Consider the following 16,605-nt stretch of genomic DNA (forward strand, 5'->3'; position numbering starts at 1 on the left):
TTCAATGTAACTAGTTTAAAATGTAAGGATGTAACCAGACACTTCCCAGCTTATGGCTGCCTTTGCTGCTTAGCCGAAGAACCAGGCCTCGTACTGTTACAGTAAGAGAAGGCCATTACACAGACAGTGATTTTGATTCTTTCTTTTATACCTCTGTAACTAGCTAAGTAATAAAAATACACCTAAATTCTTAAAAAATAGGCCTTTGCAAACAGGCCTAAATATCTATATCCTAACACCGCCCTGAGCTGCTGTCGGTGGCTTAATGTTGAATGAACGTCTCTGCCATTGCCAAGCTGCTGAGTCATCTGTCTGGCATTCCTGAACATTGCAGCATAAATACCTACCTTCATATCACTTGTTGAAATCAAAGGCAAGCAGGGCTGTGATCATGTCCTTAGCTCCTTATGCCCATGGGTCCTCGTATACATTGCCTGCGGGGCTGGTAAGAGCAGGCACTTCCAGGAGACAGATACCTGCCGTGTCCTTCATAATGGAGAGGCCGGGCTGTCACTTCTACAGTCTGTCTTGCAGGATAAGCTCATTTGCACCTCGAGGCTGAGAGTCACTAAGCAATATGGTGGGGACGTCATCGTTCCTTGAAACACAACAGTGTTTAGTGGCTCAGCCATTTTCAGGAGAATCAGATTGTCCTGCAGTTTCTGCTTATGGGCTTAGTGGGCAGTTCTGCAAACATCAGAGAGAGTGGCAGGTGAGCCTGCATCTCAAAGCAACCCTAGTTTTTGTTACAGCTAAACCAGCCTCTAAACCTCTAGAGAAATGCTGTTGGCCCATAAATGTTTTGGCTGTTGGCGATAATCAAAGGCCAAATTACGTATCCAACCCAATGGCTCTTGTGGAGCGTGATACTCAGTCCTTTTGTGTGGATCTCTGTGATTACCTTAGAAGTGTGCGACTTACCAGGTAGACCCTCAAAGCTCAGCTGCCCTGGGGGGGTAAAAAGGCATTCAGGCTCTTTGGCTTTTGCCTTCTCAACAGCAGCATCTCTTGATGCTCTCTCACCTACCCTTCACCTTCTCAGACAGAATGGGGGAACTATGACAACAGGAAGGATAAGAATGTACATGTAGGAAAAGTTATGAACTCAGTTTAGCAGACTTAATTGTGTGTGGTCTTTGGGGACCCTTGTCCTACCGTTACAAGGAGCTGAATGGGATCGAAGGGTCTCTTTCATCTCTGACTTCTGTATCACATAGGGCTTAGTTCCCATTAAACTACAGTCGATTTCTGAAATTATAGGAATGCAGAGAACTAATTATGCTGTAAGGGGATGCTGTCAATGTGTATAAGGTGCATCATTCGTAAATGTGCATATAAGATTTTCAAAGGTACCAGAATGACTTGGGAGCCATTCCCATTGGAAGTCACCTAGGTGCTTTTGAAAAACCCATCTGTAGACAATGAGTGTAATTTAAGATTTACAGATCCTATTCGTGATATTTCTAAAGGCTTGTCTAAGCACTAGGTACAGCTTTAGTGATACCAGAGTAGTTCTGCTGGTACAACTGCTGGTGTGGGTGCAGTTATACTGGGAAAGCTTATTCCTGAGAAGTAAAGACAACTTTATGCTAGTATAATTGTGTCTACACTAGAGGTTGTAGCAGTAGAACTACATTTGTACAAAATCACACCTCTGTCCAATATTTGTACTGGTACAAAACCAGTGTGTAGATTAGGCCTAAATATCAGTAAAAACATTTCAGGTGTCGAACAGGTGATGGTGTGAACCTTGGATGCATTAGATCCTGGCAAGGAGTAACAATGAATGAGTTTGGTTTCACTCTCCGTACTGAGTGAAAGGTGAAAAGTAAATAAAACTGCATCACTAGGGGAAAGTAAATGAGAATTGTACAATTTCTTCTTCGAGGGATGGTCCCTGTGTGTATTCCACACGTAGGTACACATGTGCACCGCATGCCTGAGATCTTTAGAAAGCATGTCTCCACATGCGCAGTTGTTCTCCTTGTGCTCTGAACCGAGGGCGTAAGGGGTGGTGCGGACTGGTCCTCTCCAGTTCCTTCTGATCACCGCACGGCCTGAGTCAGAACCTTCTGCATCCACAGCTGCTTATTTTGACTGCTTCAGTCTGTGAATATTGTAAATAGTTTTAATATTCTTTTAGTCTTAAGTATGAGTGTAGGTCCGTAGCTGTTTTTTTCCCCCACTTCAGGCAAATGCTCCCCAGGAGACTAGGATTATGCCCAGAGTACCGGGGTTTAAGAATTGTGTGCCCTGCCCCTGCCCCTTTTCAATGAGCAAGGAACACCAACGCTACCTTTACTGACTAGGCTAGGCTCACATCTCAGCTAAGTGCAGCATGTGCTGCTCATTCCCTCCCGGAACTCATGAGGGTCGAGAGTGAAGACTTAGTAAACATCTGGAGAAGGCCATGAGACCCCACTCGGATCCCAGCTGGGGGACCCCTCCCCTCCCCCCCCCACACACATCAGCCTCAATGAGCAGGCAGTGCCCTTGAAAGCACAAGCTCAGGAGTTGAGGACAAGACTTCCAAGCCGAAGGAGAGAGCTTCTCATGAGAGTAAGGGGCACTCTCACAACCATAGAGACAAGCCCTCTACTTCTGGAGCTGACCTGAAGAAATTAGATCCCTCCTCGACTCCGCAGAGTCAGGGGAGTCCTAAAGATTTAGTCCTGAGTAAATCTCAGCAGGAGAAAGTTGTGTGAAGGAGCACACATCCGTCGGTTCTGGGTCCAATGTGCAAACTAAAGATCGACATCCACCGCTGATCCCTTCAACATCCAGATCAGACTGTGCCAATATCATCATGGCCCCAGAGGGATCGAACTTCCACTGTGACCAGAGAAGCACAGGGTCCGATTGCTCCACCAGTTGACTCACCCTGTACCCTGAGGCAGTCTGAGACCTACTTTTCCCCAGAGGACGTTTTTGCTTTCCCCTGTCCTTACTCTAATTTCCTTTCAGCTCCTCTTTATTCAGACACACAGTTACGTCCATGGAAGAAGCTATTCTGAGGACATAGAGCCGCTCTCCTTTCCCACCCATGAGCCTGAGTACCCAGCCATTGGCATTGTCAGTTTCGCCGGTAGCTTAGCTTTTTCATCTGATGAGTCGGAGGTTCCAGAAGGGCCCCTACCCTGCCATAGAGAAATGGGACTGGACAGAAGCCTAGGAGATGAGGATTCTGTTTGCTGATCAGATGACTTTGCAAGAGACAGGTGGTACCCAGTGCCATGGGATCCTCCTCAACTGGCTGATCCTTCACGCTGGCATTATTGGTTCCCATAGGATCTCTACTCTAGGCAGCTGGGATCAGTACATGAGCCTTACTTGCCATTTCTTGGCCAGCACCAACTGGCCCCATCGGAGTATGCGGAAGATAAAGTTGAACCAGATCCAACTAGTCCAACTGTTCTGGGAGCAACTTCATCAACTTCCCCAGATGAGGCAGTTACCCCATCTCCATCTGACGCCTACAGGCAATACCAGGAGCTCCTACGAAGGGTGGTGTCTGAGCTCCAAATGCAGCTCGAAGAAGTTGAGGAGCCCCTACGTAGATTGCTGGACATCTTGCAATCCACGGGTCCCAGTCAAGCAGCCCTCCCGGTTAACAAGGCCATCATGGATCCAGCTAGAACATCTCTGCCTTTCTCCAATTTAGAATTTCAAATGATCAGCCCCTTCTAGCTAAATACGGCTTCAATAATTATGTGACGTTGTTGGATTTTAAGGAAACACTCCCTCAGGAAGACAGAGCTCAGTTCCAGTCCTTGCTTGATGAAGGAAAATTAGTGACCAAAACACTCTACAGGCTGCAGAAGATGCTGTGGACACAGCATCCAGAGAGATAGTTACAGCCATTATCCCGAGGAAAGATTCCTGGTTACAATGGTCAGGTTTCCCTATAAAGGTATAGAGTACCATTCGAGATCTGCCCATTGATACAGTTAACCTGATTCCTTCCACTCTCTCTGAAGGGCTTGAGGACAATGTTTTTGTTCTCTGGGTATCTATACCTATATATCTATATATCTATGCTCTGAAGAGGGCAAGACACCTCAACAATTTTACTACCAATGCTCCCAGGAATCATCAACCAAACAATAGAGGGTTCAAAGGTCCAGGTACACTGCTCCTGCAACATCTACTGCCACAGCTCACTCTAACCCACAGCCAAGGGTTTAATTTTGATGGGACTGTTGAGACCCACGTCCCTTTATTGATGCCACATCATCCTATTCTTCTGTTCTTTGGAGGCTTCCTTATCCAATTTGCCCACACTGGAGGGCTTTAACAACAGACAAATGTGTGCTAGAAATCATTCACTACCAGGCATCTGATTGAGTTTGTCAACCCCCTTCGTGGTCCATTTTCAGGGACCAATCTCGCAAGGAAATTCTGTGTCAAGAAGTGGACTGCCTTCTCCACCAGGGAACCATGGAAGGAGTTCCATCTCAGCTTGAAGGGAAAAGATGCTACTCCCCATACTACTTAGTCCCCAAAAAGAATGGGGGATGGAGACCAGTTCTTGACTCATAGACAAGACCAAAAGGGACCATCATGATATTCTAGTCCGACCTCCTGCACATTGCAGGCCACAGAACCTCATCCACCCACTGCTGAAATAGACTCCTAAGTTCTATGACAACTAACTATAATTGTCCAAAAATCTAAAATTCCACATGGTCACATTGGCATCAGTGGAAGACAGCACCAGATTCGTGGCTCTTGACATGGAAGATGCATAATTTCACATAGATATTCACCCATCCCTCAGAAGGGTCCTCAAGTTCTTCCTTTGTCAAAACCATTATCAAGTCAGAGTCCTTCCATTCGGGCTAGCTACGACACCCAGAGTCTTTGCAAAAGAAGGAATCAGACAAGGAATCCCCAGTGTTAGCAGCTTGGATGAGGAGAAACTGGTTTACCATCTTCCCATTCCTCAGCACCTGTTTTCTGACGGCAGATTGTACAAGGAAATCCAGTTTATCAACCAATTCCTGCTCTAACTACTATTCTTAGGATGGAAGAATCCCATTCACTGTTACAGACTAGGGACCGAATGGCTAGGAAGCAGTTCTGCAGAAAAGGACCTAGGGGTTACAGTGGACAAGAAGCTGGATATGAGTCAACAGTGTGCCCTTGTTGCCAAGAAGGCTAATGGCATTTTGGGCTGTATAAGTAGGGGCATTGCCAGCAGATTGAGGGACGTGATCATTCCCCTCTATTCAACGTTGGTGACGCCTCACCTGGAGTACTGTGTCCAGTTTTGGGCCCCACACTACAAGGAGGATGTGGAAAAATTGGAAAGAGTCCAAAGGAGGGCAACAAAAATGATTAGGGGTCTGGAGCACATGACTTATGAGGAGAGGCTGAGGGAACTGGGATTGTTTAGTCTGCAGAAGAGAAGAGTGAGGGGGGATTTGATAGCTGCTTTCAACTACCTGCAAGGGGGTTCCACAGAGGATGGATCTAGACTGTTCTTAGTGGTACCTGATGACAGAACAAGGAGTTTCACATGAGTCAAATCCGCTTATCGATATTTTTTTCTGAAACCATATGCTTCTGATGAGGAGAGGACACTTCAGTCTCTGAACATCTGAAGAGCACTGGTCCTTTATCTTTAAAGAACAAAATTACTTAGACACCTAGACTTTTTGTTACCATAACAGAGAGATCAAGGGTTCAAGCTGTATCTGCGCAGACTTTCTAAATGGATCTCTGGCTACATTATCCTTTGCTACCAACTAGCTCACGTTCCCTGTCCCCCAGAGGGGGTGAGGGTCCATGCCACCTGAGCACAAGCAATCTCTGCTGCAGCGCTGCAAGTCATACCTCTACTGAAGATATGTAGTGTGGCTACCCGGAGCTGCTTGCACATCTTCACAGGCCATTATACTTTGGTCCAGTCTTCTTTTACAGATATAGCTGTGGGGACAGCAGTGTTACAGTCAGCCATCACTTCTGCCTCCTCACACCTACCTCCTGTATCACTACCCTTGCTAATCTCCCACATGTGGCATACACGTAGGGACCATCATTCCAAGAAGAAATGGAGATTGGTTACTTGTAACTGGAGGTTCTTCAAGCTGTGTGGTCACTGTCTGTATTCCACTACCTGCCTTCTGTCTCTCTGCTGCAGATCATAACTGGATTTGCGGTGGGAGAAAGAACTGGAGAGCCATTGGTCCGCACTGCCCTTTATATCCTTGGCTCAGAGCATGAGGAGAACTGCACATGTGCAGACCAACGGACACTGCTTACTAGAAATCTCTGGACTTAGGCATATGGTGCACATGCATACCCAGGTGTGGAATACAGATAGGGACCACACATCTCAACAAACCTCCAGTTACAGGTAAGTGATGCATTTTCAGTGTCAGTAACACAGGGAAGTTTTTGTAATGAGTGTTTGAACATTTCCTTTGACTGGGTGTGTTCTCGTTATATGGAAGCTGCTTATCGTGTTTTTGTTGGCAGTTTCCATCAGGCTAAGCGGCGAGTACACTCTTTGCTGTAAAGCTTTAGGTTGGATCAGAATTACAGGCTTGGGTTGGGATAATTTAATATTTTGGCTGTTTAGTTCCAAAAACTTGTATATTTCTCTCCACTTAACTCTTGGCAGAAGCGGGAAATGCAAAGTTGATGCTGTTGTGTATAAGTTAATAATCATAGAAGTAGAGATCAAAAATTTGGAAATAAAATTAAATGTGCTCTTAATATGAATTTCTTAAGAAAGGTGAGAGCCTCAGTTGCCTACCAGCACAACCAAGCATATTTAACTCGCTGTCTGGACAAGGGGATTATTACCTGGGGTGGAAACCTGTCGATTCTTTGGTGGGGGCATAAACCCCTGGTTACTTTCACTCACGGGCTTCTCTTTAGCACCCTGCCCCATCACACTTTCTCTATGGTTAAATTCTGGTTTCCTGAGGAGACGTGGAATGACTGGTTTGCTTCCCTCTTCCCTCTTTAGTGCCTGAGCGAGGGAGCGCTCTCGCCAGATGGGACCGTCTTGGCCACAGCAAGCCACGACGGCTATGTCAAATTCTGGCAGATCTACATAGAGGGGCAAGATGAGCCAAGGTAACTTAAGAAGCAGAAAAGAAGGGATGGGTCGTGGAACAGAGGACAACTGGAGCTTCCCCTAGCTGAGACGGAGAAGTTCAGCTCTTGTGGAGTCCTTGTCTGATTCCTTCTCAGACCATGAGGAGGACCTGTAGGACTAATGTCTATACAGCACCCTGGCATTACAGAGCATTTTAGAATTGCTGAGTAGTGTAGGATGTGCTCAGCACTTCTAAAAATGGGGGAGGGGAGAGAATCCGTTTACTGCTGGTGAAAGGTTCACTTGCTCTCCCTGGAGACAGAAGTCCTGTCCATAGAACAGGAACGGCCCGGGCAGTGGCAGAGCAAATGTCCTTCTGCTGAACTGCTGCCACAGAAATCTGAGAGGCAGAGCTCAATCTCCATTATCCATTCTGGTTCTAGATGCTCCATGCAGATGCCCATCATTGTGGTATTTTTTGTGGCAAAGTCCCTTGTCCACTGCCAACTGGACTTGTTTCACGCAGGCCAGCAAACTGCCATCGGGCGATAACTCTTGATCACTGCTGACTTGGGCTCAGTTCAAACCGGTGACTGAGTATTGAAGGCTGTGAATTGTTCAGAGCCCTTCTGTTTCTGCTAGTTTTGGTGTACTTGTCCCCTCTTCTCTCTGGTTCTCTCCTAGGTGCCTGCATGAATGGAAGCCCCATGACGGCAGGCCGCTCTCCTGCCTGCTCTTCTGTGATAATCACAAAAAACAAGACCCAGAGTAAGTCTTGGTCCTGGACTTTGAGCCGCAGGGTGTAGCAAACCCTCAGCTCCATGGGCTTAAGACAGGATCCTTGTAATTGTATTTACACACACAGTACTCAGCTATTGTAGCAGCAAGCGGACCATGTCCTGTATGGAATGAGTTGCTCTCTCTGGCCTGGGAGTAGTTGGGGCTCAGTGAGGCAGTGCAAAATTGTCCTATTCTTAGAGTCAGTTCTTGGGTGTGGAGAACTCACCAATGAAAGTGCTTCTAGGTAGAATGATACACTTAGGCTAGTGCTGTTGGTCAGCCTAGCCTGGCTTACTCTGTCTCAAGCTTCTGTCGTAGTTCCTGCTTCTGACCCTTTCTGACATTTGGGTGGGGTCTTACTGATTCCCTAGAGAACAGGGCCTCAGAAGGTGTTCAAGGTCTAGCCTGCCCATGGTGCAGAAACAGCCCTGGGAGTGTGGGACATTACTGGCCATGTTTAGCCACAGGCAGCCTCTGAGCAGTGTTCCTGCAGGAGGTGCTTGCAGGGAGGGGCTATGCCTTCTTACGGTATTCCTTCCCAAGACATCTCTGGTGTGCCTTCAGGGTTCCTTTCTGGAGGTTTCTCATCACTGGAGCGGATCAGAACCGAGAGCTGAAGATGTGGTGCACGGTTTCTTGGACCTGTCTGCAAACTGTCCGGTGAGTGGTGATGCACCTAGACCTGCAAGCTAGGTCTCTGAGAGGCGGGGCTTAGTCTGCAGATTCCACAGGTCCGAGCAGAACTCAGGGACCTATTAGGATCCTGGCAGTATAATTACTCTGCAGAGGAAGAGGCTGTCTGATCTACAGTGGAGTCTGTTCTAGTCCCACCTGGAGCCTCTTCCTGTGTCAAATTAGCATAGTTACTGAAATGAACGTGACAGCCTCTGCTAATGTCAGTACTGTGGTAAGCTCTGTGCCAAATGGATCTGGCTGCCCCATGGCTGATAGCCGGGCTTATGGGGTTTGACCCTGAACAGCTTTACTCGGTCATCTTTGCTCAGGTCTGTAGTGTACAAATGTACCCAGGGTCCCAGGAAAGCATTCTGGAGCCAGCGCATTGTCTGTGTAAATAATGACTGCTCATTTTCTCCAGTGTGGCGAGAGTTCCAGCATCTCTTCCCCTGTCGCTTTGTCTGCTTAGTGTTGTGTTACTGGGGCAGCACAGGACTGCTCTGGGGTGCCAGCCAGCACTGAGAACGGCTGCCCAATCCTGTGTGCTCCATTCCCCACAAAGCTTCTGTCATAACTATAAAGGGAAGGGAACAGCCCTCCTGTGTACAATACTGTAAAATCTCTCCTGGCCAGAGACACCAAAATCCTTTTACCTGTAAAGAGTTAAGAAGCTCAGGTAACCTGGCTGACACCTGACCAAAAGGACCAATAAGGGGACAAGATACTTTCAAATCTTGTGGGGGGGGAAGGCTTTTGTTTGCGTGCTCTTTGTTTTGGGGTTGTTCGCTCTTGGGACTAAGAGGAACCAGACACCAATCCAGGCTCTCCAAATCTTTCTGCACAAGTCTCTCATATTTCAAACTTGTAAGTACCAGCCAGGCAAGGTGTTAGTTTTATCTTTGTTTTCTCAACTTGTAAATGTTCCTTTTGCTAAGAGAATTTACCTCTGTTTGCTGTAACTTTGAACCTAAAGCTAGAGGCGGTTCCTCTGGGCTCTAGGAATCTGATTACCCTGTAAAGTTGTGGGGGAGGGATAGCTCAGTGGTTTGAGCATTGGCCTGCTAAACCCAGAGGTGTGAGTTCAATCCTTGAGGGGGCCACTTAGGGATCTGGTGCAAACTCAGTACTTGGTTCTGCTAGTGAAGGCAGGGGGCTGGACTCGATTAACTTTCAGGGTCCCTTCCAGCTCTATGAGATAGAGTATCTCCATTCATTTATTTATTTTTTATTTATTTTTGCATCCTGATTTTACAGAGATAATTTTTACCTTTCTTTCTTTAATTAAAAGCCTTCTTTTTAAGAACCTAATTGATTTTTCCTTGTTTTAAGATCCAAGGGGGTTGGATCTGCACTCACCAGGAATTGGTGGGGGGAAAGGAGGGGGAATGGTTAATTTCTCCTTGTTTTAAGATCCAAGGGTTTGGATCTGTGTTCACCAGATCCAAGGCTACTGGGAGGGAGAGAGTCTGGGGGGAAGGTAGACAGGGTTTCCCAATTAACTCTTAAAGGATTTGGGTGGTGGCAGTAAAACCAGATCTAAGCTGGTAATTAAGCTTAGAGGTTCTCATGCAGGTCCCTACATCTGTACCCTAGAGTTCAAAGTGGGGAAGGAACCTTAACATGGTGAGCAGCGGTGGTATTTTAAAGGAACCAAAAGCCAGTAAGATTTTATTTTTTTCTTCTGTTTAGCTGCTTGGAAAGTAGAGCTGAAGTAGATGCATATCTTATCTCTTGCCTAAAGGCAGAGGGATTTTATAGTATTGTACACAGGAGGGCTGTTTCCTTCCCTTTATAGTTATGACAGCTTCTGTCTTCTGGGGGATCATGGGCCTTGGAAGCAGCTCCAGTGGATGCAGACGTGAGAGCCAGCTTTGGAATCTCCCTCCCGCAACCCACTGAGTAGAACACAGCTGAGTGCTGAATGGTGACCCTGTACTCCAATGGTGTGTGCTTTGCCCAGCTGGTCTCTCAGCTGCTTGGCTGTGTTTTAGCACACAATCCCAGCATCCCTCCTCTTACTAGCCTGGCATCCCGGGTTTAAACACTTTAGGCCCATAGTTAGGGTAGATTTTGTTCTGCCAGTTCCCCTCCCATGTTTGCATGGGGTTCCATCGCTTCGGTTACTGGGGGCAGCGGAACATCTGACCGGCGCTGTGCTAAGCTGCTCTTAGTCGAACTGGAATGCTGTGCCATAGAGGCTTTCTGTTGTGCTAATGGCTCTCGCCTTCTGTGTATTCTCTCCTGTTGCGGAACCCAGCTTTTCCCCTGACATCTTCAGTTCCAAGAGCGTTCCCCCGAGTCTGAAAGCCTGCCTGGACCTCTCTGCCGAATTCCTGATACTGAGCGACGTGCAGAGAAAAGTAGGTGGCTCCCACTTCACTGGCTGCTTCAGCCACGCTGGGTGGAGGGAGATCGGGACTCCTGTGCCGCCGCCACAACTGCGGCGGGGCTGGCTGCACTCGCTGCTGAGAAGAAGCAAAGTTGGCCTGCACCATTTCATTGTAAGGTGGAGAATAGTTCTGCTGGTGCTGATTGGGCCCAAAGGAGCCTTGAGCGCATTTGAAAAGGAAACTGACCCCCAAGTGCTGTAATGTTTCGACTGAGCTCCTCAAAACCGGGTGACTCAGAGAGATGCTCGTGCTCTGTCATTAACCCCTCCGCCCCAGGGTGCCTGTCTAGTGGCAGAACTCTCAGCCTGGGGGATCAGATGTACTCTGCTGTAACAGGGTGGAGGGAAAAACACTGGCTTTCCTTCATGTTTAAGCTCCTTGCTTTTCGGAGGACAGAGAGCAATGCCAAGTAACCACTGCTTGGCAGCAGCACAGCTATCTCAGAGCAGAGACTCTGCTTTGCTTTGAGAGGTCTGTTGGTTCTCGCTGGTGGTTGGGGCGGCCTTGATATCTAGTGGGAAAGCCCCGCCGGTGCTGTAGCCCAGTACAGGGGCTCTCTTCTTCCCTTCTGTGCGTCCAGTTTGGGGCCCTGTGACAATCGTGGATTTTTTAAAAAACGCTTTCAGCAGCTTTGCAGGTGAATGTTCGAGTTTCATCGGATATCGGGGTGGCCGAGTGCCCCCCAGACTGCTGCGATTTTTCCAACAGCCACCAGGTGGAAGCAGACATCCCTGCTAAGGCCTGGTCTACACTAGGACTTTAATTCGAATTTAGCAGCGTTAATTCGAACTAACCACTCAACCGTCCACACCAGGAAGCCATTTAATTCGAACTAGAGGGCTCTTTAGTTCGAATTTGGTACTCCACCCCGACAGGTGGAGTAACGCTAAATTCGACATGGCTAGCTCGAATTAGGCTAGGTGTGGATGCAAATCGAACTTAGTAGCTCCGGGAGCTATCCCACAGTGCACCACTCTGTTGACGCTCTGGACAGCAGTCCGAGCTTGGATTCTCTGACCAGCCACACAGGAAATGACCCGGGAAAATTTGAATTCATTTTCCTGTCTGGGCACTTTGAATCTGACGTCCTGGCTGGACATCGGGGCGAGCTCCGCAGCACCTGCAACGATGCAGAGCTCTCCAGCAGAGGAGTCCGGCCAATCCAAGAATAGAAAGAGGTCCCCAGCATGGACAGACCGGGAAGTCCTGGATCTGATCGGTGTGTGGGGCGAGGAGTCTGTGCTGTCGGAGGTGTGCTCCAGCAAGCGGAATGCAAAGACCTTCGAGAAGGTCTTCAAAGCAATGATAGAGAAAGGATACAGCCGGGATGCAATGCAGTGCCGCGTGAAAATCAAGGACCTGAGACAAGGCTACCAAAAAGTCAGAGCGGCAAACGGACGCTCCGGAGCCCAGCCCCAGACATGCCGCTTCTACGAGGCACTGCATGCCATTCTAGGTGGGTCTGCCACCACTGCCCCACCAGTGACCGTGGACTCAGTGGATGGCATAGTGAACCTGGACAGTTCCTCCTCGATGTTCGCCGATGGGGAAGATGAGGAAGGGTCTGTGGAGGACGGCGCAGGCGACAGCGAACACAAAACCGCTTTCCCTGACAGCCAGGATCTCTTCCTCACCCTCACAGAGATCCCCTACCAACCCTCCCCGGCCGTTAACCCGGACTCTGAATCAGGGGAAGGATCAGGCGGTAAGTGCTAGAAACATGTAAACATTTATTTTTTATAAAACAGGTATAAAAAAATAGAAATACTATATATAAAATTTTCAATGAAAAACTATATGAAAAGTAGGTCCACACATATAGGGATTGAACAATAATCCTCCAGGGACAATTCAAGAAAGGTCTCATTTAGGTCCTCGAAAAGCCTCCGCAGGAGGTTCCTGGGGAGAGGTGCCTTGTTGGGTGCTCCGTGGAAGCACACTCTTCCGCGCCAGGACATCCTTATGTAGATGGGAATCATCGCCTCCACAAGCATGGCCGCATATGGTCCTGGTCTCTGCAGGGCTTCCCTTAGCATCCGCTCTTTGTGACTCCGAGGGACCCGCATCAGGGTGATCTCGTTCATGAAATGCTGCATCTAATTAGGGCAATTAGTGTATTGTTACTGTTGTGAATGGTTGACTTTTACTTTGCATAACAATGACCCTCGCTTAACAGCCACGTGTTGTAGGCCACATAGGAAAAGCATACATTGATCTTTCCCGTGCACTGGCGGGAGTGGCTGGAAAAGGGTCAGAGTATATGATTTCCAGATTGCCTTTAGCGGGAGGGCACAGCTATCCATTAACTGATAAGCAGAATGTACTGTAAGGCTTACCAGGACTGTCTGCTAGACGGATTCAGCTGTCTCTCCCCACTTGTCCGCTCTCCTGTGCAATGCCGCAGCCAATGAGAGCGTATTCCGAAATCTCGAACTTGTCCTGAGATCTTGTGAGACTTGTTGCCCTGTATGGTCTTGTTCAGAGAAACTGACTAGACTGTGTTCACTGTTCGCAAACATGTATCTGTTCAAGGAAATCAGTTACTTTTCCCATCACACAGCTTCGGCTCTTTCCCGGACTGCCCCGGCATCCCCCTCGCAGAGGCTGGCGCAGATTAGGCGGCGAAAGAAAAAGACTCGGGACGAGATGTTCGCGGAACTGATGGCCTGCTCCAGAGCCGAGGCGGCAGAGCAGACACAGTGGAGGGAGACCCTATGTCAACAGCATCGCACACACATCAAACGGGAGGATAGGTGGCGGCAGGAAGACCAGCAGGCGACTCAAACGCTGCTTGGGCTAATGAGGGAGCAAACGGACACGCTCCGGCGCCTTGTTGATGTTCTGCAGGACCGCAGGCAGGAGGACAGAGCCCCCCTGCAGTGTATCTGCAACCGCCCTCCCCCGCCAAGAAGTCCTGCCCCCCCCCTCACCCAAAAGTACAAGACGGAGGGGCGGTAGGGGCCGTGAGAACTGTCACTGCACCACTGCATAGCGCTAATGTACCACACACCTCTCACGCTATACATTTGTAGAAGTGCTTCCCTTACAGGCTCACCCAGTCCCAAATCCAAGTTTCATCCCCCCACTGTGTATTAGATTATTAAAAGCTGTTTGCTGTTATTCACTGTTTCGGTCACGTCTTTCGTGTCAGAGGATTTTTTTTTGTATGGGGGGGGAGGGGATTTATAATTGCACGATATAGCCTACATTATCAGGGTACAGACTTGGGGGCATGATCAACTGCAGGGCACACACACATTGCAGTCAGTAGGCACCAGGGTCACTCTGTGTGGTGTATGCTGCCCCGTGTCATTCTGTGATGTGTATGCTTGTCCAGGGTCCTAGCGCCTGCCACCCCCTTAATGTTAAGGCACGCTGCCCTTACCATGCACTTCCACCGTAGCAACGAGCCTCTCCGCTGCCCTGAGCCCCAGCAAGAGCCCTCATCCACGGACAGATACTCACCCTTCCCCCACACCCCTCACCCCTTCCTACGCCCAAACCCGCAGCCCACTGCCGTCATCCAAACCCCTATCCAAAGAAGGCACCACTCGCCCCTTCCTGCAAACCCACCCCTTCCTGCAATCCCTCCCCTTGATGCACAACCACTTGCAACCGTCCCCCATCCCAGAGACCTATGTAGGAGCAGGAGGATGTCATTCCTCTATGGAACAAGCGGTCTGTACATCAGTGCACACCGTGCCCAGCACAGTATGCGTCCATGTTTCAACACCTGAACAGAAATGCAAAGTAAAACAAAGATTTATTAATAATGAGTAACAATTAATTTGCTTTAAAACGTGCTTTGGAAGTGGGGGAAACTTGGAGAACGGGGTATGTAACCACAGATCGAAATCGACACATGCAGACACAGGCCCAGGGTCAGTTTCTCTTGAAAGCAAGTGGAGAGTCATAGGTTACCCTGCTCTCCGAGGAAACTAGCTTTCAAAGCCTCCCGGATACACAGCGCTTCCCGCTGGGATATTCTCTCGGCACGGGTGTCTGGCTGAGCGTAAACTGCAGCCAGGCAATTTGCCTCAACCTCCCATCCGGACAAAAAGGTCTCGCCCTTGCTCTCACAGAGATTGTGGAGCACACAGCAAGCAGCAATAACTACGGGGATATTCTTTTCGCTGATGTCCGAGCGAGTCAGTAAGCTCCGCCATCTCCCCTTGAGACGTCCGAAAGCACACTCCACCACCATTCTGCACTTGCTCAGCCGGTAGTTGAAGAGTTCCTTCTCTCTGTCCAAGGCGCCTGTATAGGGCTTCATGAGCCAGGGCATTAGCGGGTAGGCTGGGTCCCCGAGGATCACTGTAGGCATCTGCACATCCCCAACCGTTACTTTGTGGTCTGGGAAGAAAGTACCTGCCTGGAGGCGTCTAAACAGACCAGAGTTCCTGAACACACGCGCGTCATGAACCTTGCCCGCCCACCCAACGAAGATGTTGGTAAAACGTCCCCTATGGTCTACCAGTGCTTGCAGCACCATAGAAAAGTAGCCCTTTCGGTTAATGTACTCGCTGGCCTGGTGGGCTGGTGCCAGGATAGGGATGTGAGTCCCATCTATAGCCCCACCGCAGTTTGGGAATCCCATCGCGGCGAAGCCATCTATGATGTCCTGGACGTTTCCCAGAGTCACTACCTTTGAGAGAAGTTGCTCAACGATTGCGTGGGCTACTTCAATCACAGCACCCCCCACGGTAGATTTGCCGACGCCAAAGTGGTTCGCTACTGACCGGTAGCTGTCTGGCGTTGCAAGTTTCCAGAGGGCTATGGCCACTCGCTTCTGCACACTCAGGGCTGCTCGCATCCGGGTGTCCTGGCGCTTCAGGGCAGGGGACAGCAAGTCACAGAGTTCAAGGAAAGTGCCCTTACGCATCCTGAAGTTTCGCAGCCACTGTGATTCATCCCAGACCTGCAGCACTATGCGGTCCCACCAGTCCGTGCTTGTTTCCCGGGCCCAGAATCGCCGTTCCACACCATGAACTTGACCCATTGCCACCATGATCTCCACGGCGTGGCGTACCCTGCTTTGTGAGAGGTCTGCGCCACTCTGTGACTTCCTGTCCTCACCGCGCTGACGGAGCCTCCTCGCCCGATTTCTCAGCAGCTGACTGTGGAAGAGGTGGACGATAAGGTGCGAGGAGTTGACAACGGCCATAAGTGCAGCGATGATCGCAGCGGGCTCCATGCTCGCAGTGCTGTGGCGTACGCGCTGTAACTGACGAGAAGGGCGCGAACAGATTTCCCGCCGGAGCTTTCAGGGAGGGAGGGCGTGATTGACGGTTCAATGACGACAGTTACCCAAAACCACCCTCGACACATTTTTCCCCCCAGCAGGCATTGGGAGCTCTACCCAGCATTCCAATGGGCAGCGGGGACTGCGGGAACTGTGGGATAGCTTCCCACAGTGCACCGCTTCCAAAGTCGACGCCAGCCCCGTTACTGTGGACTCAGAAATTCGAATTAGTGTATTTACTGTGGATACACAAATTCGACTTCATAAGGTCGAATCCACAAATTCGACTTAAGTAGATTCGAAATAGTCTTGTAGTGTAGACAAGGCCTAAGGCTATGGCTGCCTGTGGGCAGTTAGTGGGCCGGTCCCGTTCTGGAGGACAGTGGGGAGGTGGCAGGTCAGTTGTCTCATCACATGGTGCCAGCCGGTCCAAGCTGGGTCAGGGATCAGGGCCAGGCTAGCTCCGTGCC

General features: G+C 49.3%; 1 protein-coding gene across 2 annotated transcripts in view; it reads left to right on the forward strand.

Annotated features, from left to right (window-relative positions):
* EDC4 (enhancer of mRNA decapping 4) overlaps positions 1-16,605 on the forward strand; it is a 60,676-nt gene that overhangs the window by 19,018 nt on the left and 25,053 nt on the right. For both annotated transcript variants that reach the window (XM_044987270.1, XM_044987269.1), the window contains exons 8-11: positions 6,977-7,086; positions 7,733-7,816; positions 8,393-8,488; positions 10,761-10,863. In XM_044987270.1, coding sequence (XP_044843205.1) covers positions 6,977-7,086; positions 7,733-7,816; positions 8,393-8,488; positions 10,761-10,863 — 393 coding nt within the window. The remainder of the gene's footprint in view (positions 1-6,976; positions 7,087-7,732; positions 7,817-8,392; positions 8,489-10,760; positions 10,864-16,605) is intronic.

The sequence above is a fragment of the Mauremys mutica genome, chromosome 14 (genome assembly GCF_020497125.1).
Source record: "Mauremys mutica isolate MM-2020 ecotype Southern chromosome 14, ASM2049712v1, whole genome shotgun sequence".
Lineage (NCBI taxonomy): Eukaryota > Metazoa > Chordata > Testudines > Geoemydidae > Mauremys > Mauremys mutica.